Source organism: Microtus ochrogaster, unplaced genomic scaffold (genome assembly GCF_000317375.1).
Source record: "Microtus ochrogaster isolate Prairie Vole_2 unplaced genomic scaffold, MicOch1.0 UNK27, whole genome shotgun sequence".
In the NCBI taxonomy this organism is placed as follows: Eukaryota; Metazoa; Chordata; class Mammalia; order Rodentia; family Cricetidae; genus Microtus; species Microtus ochrogaster.
The window spans coordinates 3,657,487-3,665,233 of NW_004949125.1; the positions used below are offsets into that span (position 1 = coordinate 3,657,487).

Below are 7,747 nucleotides of genomic sequence, written 5' to 3' on the forward strand. Positions count from 1 at the left end.
CTCTGTAGAGCAGGCTGGTCTCGAACTCACAGAGATCCGCCTGCCTCTGCCTCCCGAGTGCTGGGATTAAAGGCGTGCGCCACCATCGCCCGGCCAGGAAATGTTTTAAGCTGTGATCTTGTCTGGTTTCATCCTAGCGCTGTGCTTCTGAAGACTGTTGTGACAAAGTCTAGTTAAACTCCACTGTTGTCTCGTACTCAGGTAATGATTGGAACCGCTCTCAACATAAGCGAGATGAAGAAGCTCATCACTCACATGGGTGAGATGGACCACCCCTGGAACTGTCCCCATGGAAGGCCAACCATGAGGCACATTGCAAATCTGGACATCATTTCCCAGAACTGATGCTTGTAGGGTAGAGTTTACTGCAGATTATTCTCTGCTATTTTAATGCTTCAGATCCACTTGAAAACAGTGTTAAGCCAGGCATAGTGGCATGTGTGCCGCTAGCCCAGCTACTTGGGAGACCCAAGTGGGAGGCTCACTTGAGGCCAGGAGTTTGAGACCACCCTGAGCTACATTAATCAGACTCCATTCCAAAGAGAAAAGAAAATGAAGCCTTTTCATCATGTCTACTGTTATTGCCTTGAAATTTAAGTATGCATGTGGTGTATGTGTATGTGTGTGGTGTATGTGTGTGGTATGTGTGTGTTTGGAAGTGGTGTGCAAAGATATGCCTTAGAAAAACAAGGAGAGCTGTTGTTAATTTTTTTTTATTCTAGCCCTACGTTGGAATGCCAAAATGTTGTTGGTTGTTTTATTCTTTTGGGGAGGCCGTCACCCAGCTCCCAAATAAATCACACACGTTGTCTTATTGTTATTTATAAAAGCCCGGATTTAGGTTGGTTTGTTTCTTGCCAGCTTTTCTTAAATTATCCCCAACTACCTTTTGCCTCTGGGCTTTTTCCTTTTCTTCTGTATATCTTACTTTCACTATTAACTCTGTGGCTGGCTGGGTGGCTGGACCCTGATGTCCTCCTCTCCTTGTTCTATCTTGCTCCTTCTTCCTCTCCTCCCAGATTTCTCCTACTTATTCTCTTTGCCTGCCAGCCCCACCTATCCTTTCTCCTGCCTCGCTCTTGGCTGTTCAGTGCTTCATTAGCCCATCAGGTATTTTAGACAAAGAATCACAGCTTCACAGAGTTAAACAAACGTAACATAAAAGAATACAGCACATCTTTGCATCATTAAAGCAAATGCTCCACAGTATAAACAAATGTAATATAATACTCCACAACAGAGAGCCCTTTGGAAGTTGGCAATCTTTCCCCTGACTGGGGGTATTATAGTCTGCAGCTTTCAGCCCTCACTGACAGTTGAATTCATGTTGTTTACTTTCTTGTTCTCTCCCACTCCTACCCCCTGTGTTTTGAGACAGTTTTATGAAACTCAGACTTGTCTTAAACTTGTTTTGTAGCCAAGGCTGCCCTTAAACTGATCTTGCCTCGACCTCCGAAGTGCTAGGATTACGTGTGCGTCACACACCCAAATAAAAAATTATGGTCTTTTAAAATTAGTAGTTCTCAATCCTGACTCATATTAAATGAAGAAAAGTGGGGGGGGGGTGGATTCTTTACCTGGTTGGAAAGAATACTGAATAGTACTGGGGTCACTTTTGTAGGGTGGGAATAGGAAGGAATGAGCCCTGGCTGACCTGGACCTTGCTATATAGAACAGGCTAGCCTTGAACTTACAGAGATTCTCCTGCCTCTGCCTCTTGAGTTCTGGGATTAAAGACATGCACCATCACCCTTACTGGGATCACTATTTTTAAATGTTTCTTAGTGCAAGGAGAGTGGAAAGTAGAGGCTGGGGCAGGGAGTGAAATAAAAACATTTGAGTTTCTATAGCTCAGTGCTATAATTTGGTTTCCTATGGGGTTTTTGTTTCCATAGAATCTCGGCCACTTGGGCTGTGCTAAAAATAAAAATAAAAACGCCTCGTTAGAGCCTAGCTGGTAGTTAGAGCACTGTGATGACAGGTGTGGGCATCCTGGAAAAGAGGTTTGCCTTGGCTCAGGTGCAGTGAGGTGGTGGAGGCACAGCTCTTCACCTTCAGTTGCTGGGCAAGGGAGCAAAGCAGAGGCAGGCTGATCTCTAAGTTTAAGGTCAGCCTGAGCTGATACATGGTTCCAGGCCAGCCAGGGCTACGTCTCCAAACAGACTGCTGCTGCAGGTCTGCAAGGTCTCATTTCATGTTTGGACCAGTGCAAGTTGGGAGTTGTAGGAGGTACAGTAATGGCCCTCAACAATGTCTGTTTCCAGTCACCAGAACCTGTGCTTCACCTCATACAGGACAAGGGGGACTCCAGAAGGGATTACAGATCCTAGTGATGGGGAGATTGTCTTCTGCGGTATGGTAGGCTCTGTCACATAAGTTCTTCAATGTGGAGCACAAGTATGCAGACTCCCTGGAGGCCTCCAAGCCAGACCTGCAACTTACAGCTGTTAAGATTGTGTGACTTCAAACCATTGTTTGAGTTAAGGCAATGGTGGAAAACAAACGCCTGCATTATTCTGTTTTATTATGAGGAAACCTGTTGAAAGGGGTCACACGCTTTGCAGTTAGAAGTGGAGAAATCCAGGCCAAGTATATCCAGCTCAAGTGCCCAGTTCCTCTTGAGACTAAGCATGGTAAAACTGCTCTACAGCTTTGTATTTGTGTCGCGGCCCCTTTAAGACCTCAGGAGGCGGTGCTTATGGCAGTTGCTTGGAAACCACCTAGCTCTCAGGACGCAAGGTTTTCCTTCAATCTGCAGGCCTGACCAGAACAAGTGGGTGAGCACCCTAAGGTAGTCCTGTGTGTGCAGCAACAACTTAAAGTCTTGGACGAGTTCCTTCCTTAGTCTTCCAAGACTTGAGCCGGTGCTTGATTGATGAGATGCAGGGGATCCTGCAGCTGAGTGGAGTGGTGCTGGGAGCCAAGCCCAGAGAAAAAGCCGGTTTGCAGTTTACTTGTGCAATAATACGGCGATTTTTGTAAGAATAGGGGTCGGGATATCACTATAAGAAGCAAGTTAGTTTTAGCTGTAGTTTGAATTTCACTAGTAGAGGACCAAAAAAAACAAAGGTAAGTAATTGCCTGTTCAAGTTGAGAGTGGAGGTGGAGGGCAGCTGATAGGCATCGGGTGCTTGGGCAAGATGGGGGACCGCGGTGTTGGAAAAAGAAACTCTGAGGTGGGAAGAGGCATGGAGTGCCACTCTGTCCACCCCCAGGTGAACCAGACTTCTTTGCTCCCCAGGATTTCTTTATGTCTTGCTTGGCTAACATAGTAGTGCACAATGAATGAAATCAGTATCAGAGTGGAGTGAAAATCGTGGCTTTGGAGCTTTGCTCTCAGCACTGCAGCTCACCCTCTCCCCTCTGACCCCCGTGAGGATGAACGCCACCCAGCCATGAATCTTTACAGCAGGGCTACTTGCACTTTTGCCACTCCACCCCTTTCTGCCCAAGAAATATTTTGCATGACTCACGTTTTAGTATATAAAATAGGTGTGCACAACAAATATTTACTGATTGTAAATAATACTTTATTTCAAAACAATTTTGGGATACAGTTAAATTACCATTTGTTAAATAAAGCAATTTTGTGTTTTTAAGATTTATTTATGTGTGAATATATACATATACTCATGGAGGCCAAAGGCAGTGTTGGATGCCCTAGAGTTGAAGTTACAAGTGGCTGTGAGCCATCCAACATAAATGCTGGGGCTTGAACTCAGATCCTCTACAAGAGCAGCAAATGCTCTTAGTGCTTCAGTTTTTCCCATTTTATTTATGGAGGTCAGAAGACAGCTTGCAGAAATCAATTCTCTTTCATCCTGTGGATTCGGGGAGTTGAACTCGGGTCTTCGGGCTTGTGGGCAAATGCCTTTTCCTGTGAAGTCATCTTGCTAGCCTGCTTGTTTATATCCATATAAAATTAGGTCTTGGGCTTTAGAGCTGGCTCAGCAGTTAAGTGCCTGCTACGTGATCATGATGACTTTCATGCACACACAAAATTAAAAATTGTAAACATTCTAACACAATTCATACAAAGATATATACACTGAGGAATGACAATAGGAAAATATTGCCTTTTTCTGTAATTAAATCATAGTTTTATAAAAGTAGGAAACTGTACAGTGAAAACCCTACAATTCATATAATGTAATAGTCATATCTGAGCTGAGGTGTTTCAAGTAGCATTGCATGGCATGATGGCATACATGGTACAAAGTGTACAGGTTGAGTGTTAAGAACCAAGATGGAGCTGGAGCAAAGGTTCCCGAGTTCAGTTCCCAACACACGTGTCAAGTGGCTCATAGCCACCTCTATCTCCAGATTCTGAGGATCCTCTTCTGAGGGCACCTGTGCTCACATGCACATCCCCCACACACACACACATAAATACACATAATTTTAAAAACAAACCAAGAAACCTTAAAGGGCAAAGAACCAAGACAGTGGAGTTATCTGATACAACCCAGGAGAATTATGCCAGAAATATGTTGGATTCATTATGCATTTGATTTTGAATTAATTTTTGGTAGTACATTCAGAAACCTTTTCCTGTTGTCAGATTTTCATGACCAGAGTTCAATTCCCAACATCCAAATGGCAGCCCACAACTGTCTTTAACTCCAATTCAGAAGGATCTGATGCCTCTTCTGGTCTTCCTAGGTACTGCATGCATTTGTTGTCCAGACATACATGCAGGCAAAACACCCATAAACACAAAAATAGTAAAATGTTGGTACTGCATGCATGCGTTTCCCAGACATACATGCAGACAAAACACCCATAAACACAGAAATAATGAAATGTTCAAAAATATTTTTAAGCCAGGCGGTGGTGGTGCACGCCTTTAATCCCAGCACTCAGGAGGCAGAGGCAGACGGATCTCTGTGAGTTCGAGACCAGCCTGGTCTACAAGAGCTAGTGCCAGGACAAGCTCCAAAGCCACAGAGAAACCCTGTCTCAAAAAAACAAAACAAAACAAAAAACAAACAAACAAAAATATTTTTAATGTGACATGCACCTATAATCCTAGTACTTGAGAAGCAAGCACAGGAGGCTCCCTGGGGCTCCCTGACTAGCTAGCTTTACCTGACTGGTGGCCTCAAAGTTCAGTGAGAAACTCTGACTCAAAAAAATAAGACACAACGAGACAAAGGAAGACCTAGTGCTGAGCTCAGCTCTCCACATGAACATACCCTCAACACAAACATGTATGCACCACATGTACAACAGGAAGTTGCCATTGTGCTCTAGAGCCTACGCAGTCATTGATTTCACATTCAAAAGCATGAAGTCACTCTGTATCTATTGATCTGCACTGCATACTTCTGGATTTTTTTCTGCCACCCGAATCTTGACATAAGATACTATTTCTGTTTGATATCTGAGGCAGAAAGCAGTTTGCTTCAGGATACAACATTGCTAACATGCAATAGCCTTTTGTTCTTATGGACATGATGGTTTCATTTGTATTTTATTTTTAAATTATTATTCTGTGTGATGTATGTGTTATTTATTATTTTTATTGTGTATGATGTGTGTGTGTATGTGTGTGTGTGTGTGTGTGTGTGTGCAACTGCCATGGCTCACTGGTGGAGGTCAGAGGTCAACTTGCAGGAGTCAGTGCTCTCCTTCCTCCATGCAGGTTCAAAAGATTGAGCCCAGGTTGTCAGGCTTGTAGCAAGAACCTTTGCCTACAGAGTCCTCTCTCCCACGCCAACCTTATTTTCTTGGACAAGGTCCGCTGCTGAACCTGGAGCTCCTGTGTGATCTAAACTGTGAGTGAGTGGTAGAAATCCTCCTGTCTCCACCTCCCCACTGCTGGCGTTACAGATGCATGCCATTGAATTAGCTTTGTACATGGGCGATGGTGATCTGAACTCAGGCCTACCTGCTTTACCTACTGAGGATTACCATTCCTAACTACAGCACTGTCTGAAAAGACAATGTTACATTGGCTGGCAAAAGTGGCTCAGTGGTTAAAGGTGCTTGCTGCCAAGACCAGACAAGCTGAGTTTGATCCCCAGGACACTCATTATGACGGGAGAGAAGCACCTGCAGAAAACTGTGGTTTATCTTCCACACACGTGCCATGGCACACAGGTACCCCCACACATACCGATATACACAAAGTTAACAGATAAATAAATGCAATAAAATTGTAAATGGAATAAATAATGTTTTATAATGGTTCTAATAGTAAACATGTTTAAACAGTCATGCAACATTGAAATTGAATTGTTTACATAAATGAGTGATATTTGTTGTTACTCAGGCTTTAGTGGAATGATAATAATTTTTTATGATTAAAACAACCAAATATTTATAGACATAATTTTTCAGGTAAAACCCATCCATGCTTTGAAACAACACTTCAGCCTACCAAAGGAATCGTTGGCTAACTCTGTATCTAAGGTAAACTCTACCTCTTCCAAAGGCCATGGTGAAAGAAAAGAAAAAAGCAGACAAGAAAGGTGATAAGTCGGCCCGCTCTCCGTCCTCCAATTCGGAAAACCCAGAGGCTTTCAAAGATGGCGCTGGGAAGCAGGAAATACCGGCTGGTGCCCTCCCAGTATTGGAAATGCCACTCAAGCAGTTGGCACCCAAAAGAGACTCTGCAAATATGTATCAGAATGAAGATGAAACCCAGTATGAAGAGCCCATCCTGACCAAACTCATTGTGGAAAGGTAACTTTCTTGGGGCTGACAGGGCCAGTCTCTGTAAGCCAAATGTCACATGGAAGTGTGTTTTATTGTTGTTGGTGTTGGTGGTGGTGGTTTTGTCTGTTTGAGACATAGTTTCTCTGTGTAGCCCTGGTCATCCTGGAACTCACTCTGTAGTCCAGACTGGCTTCGAACTCAGAGATTCGCCTGCCTCTGCCTCCTGAGTGCTGGGGTTAAAGGCCTGCACCTCTATCATCACCACCACCTGGCACATACAGTTTTATGATCCTGCAATTCTCTACCTCCAAAAACACTTTTGTGTGTGAGTGTGGAACTCACTGATTTGGTTGGATGGTCTGGCCAGCAAGCCCCAGAGATCCTTGTCTCTGTCTCCCCAGCACTGGGATGCTGGAATTACAAAGGTGTACCACAATGCCTAGCTTTTCTTTCCTTTCTTTCTTTTTTTAAATTTTTGTAATATGGGTGTTGGTCTCTGAACTCGGTCATTATATTTTCATGGTGTGTGTTTACTGACTGATGTGTGCTGCTGCACCTGACTCGAAGTGGACACAGGGGATCTGAATTCGGGTCCTTAGGTTTATGTGTCAGGTATTTTATCAACTGAGTCATTTTCCCAGCTCCCTAAAAACCTTTTAAAAACAGTTCTTAAAGATGTATTTCTTTCTAATCTTTATGTATATGAGTGTTTGCTTGCATGTCTGTCTGTGCACATGTGTGCAGTGCCCACAGAAGCCAGAAGAGAGTGTCAGATCCCCTAGAACTGGAGTTACAGGTGGTTGTGAGCCACCACCTGGGAATCCAACCCAGGTTCTCTGCAAGAGCAACCACTGAACCATCACTCCAGTCCTTCAAGAATGTTTTTATCATGGTAAAATGTAGAAAAATCTTTTTGTATACTGTGAATATGTATCTTTGCCAAGGCACCTTCTGCTTGGTTTAATAAAGAGCTGATAGCCGGGTGGTGGTGGCGCACACCTTTAATTCCAGCACTCGGGAGGCAGAGGCAGGCGGATCTCTGTGAGTTCGAGACCAGCCTGGTCTACAAGGGTAGTTCCAGGACAGG

At 43.9% G+C, this 7,747-nt stretch overlaps 2 protein-coding genes across 5 annotated transcripts in view; both read left to right on the forward strand.

Annotated features, from left to right (window-relative positions):
• The window catches only part of Pms2 (PMS1 homolog 2, mismatch repair system component), a 24,939-nt gene extending 24,021 nt beyond the window's left edge, over positions 1–918 (forward strand). For 2 of the 4 annotated variants that reach the window (XM_005368034.3, XM_026789750.1), the window contains one exon: positions 202–918. In XM_005368034.3, the coding sequence (XP_005368091.1) occupies positions 202–345 (144 nt within the window). In that variant the 3' untranslated portion in view covers positions 346–918. The remainder of the gene's footprint in view (positions 1–201) is intronic. The other 2 variants (XM_026789748.1, XM_026789749.1) reach the window with 1 other exon arrangement.
• An 812-nt stretch (positions 919–1,730) lies between these two features.
• The window catches only part of LOC101985493 (radial spoke head 10 homolog B), a 47,254-nt gene continuing 41,237 nt past the window's right edge, over positions 1,731–7,747 (forward strand). The window contains exons 1-3 of the mRNA XM_013354064.2: positions 1,731–3,069; positions 5,645–5,777; positions 6,343–6,687. Of these exons, the coding sequence (XP_013209518.1) occupies positions 6,440–6,687 (248 nt within the window). The 5' untranslated portion in view covers positions 1,731–3,069; positions 5,645–5,777; positions 6,343–6,439. The remainder of the gene's footprint in view (positions 3,070–5,644; positions 5,778–6,342; positions 6,688–7,747) is intronic.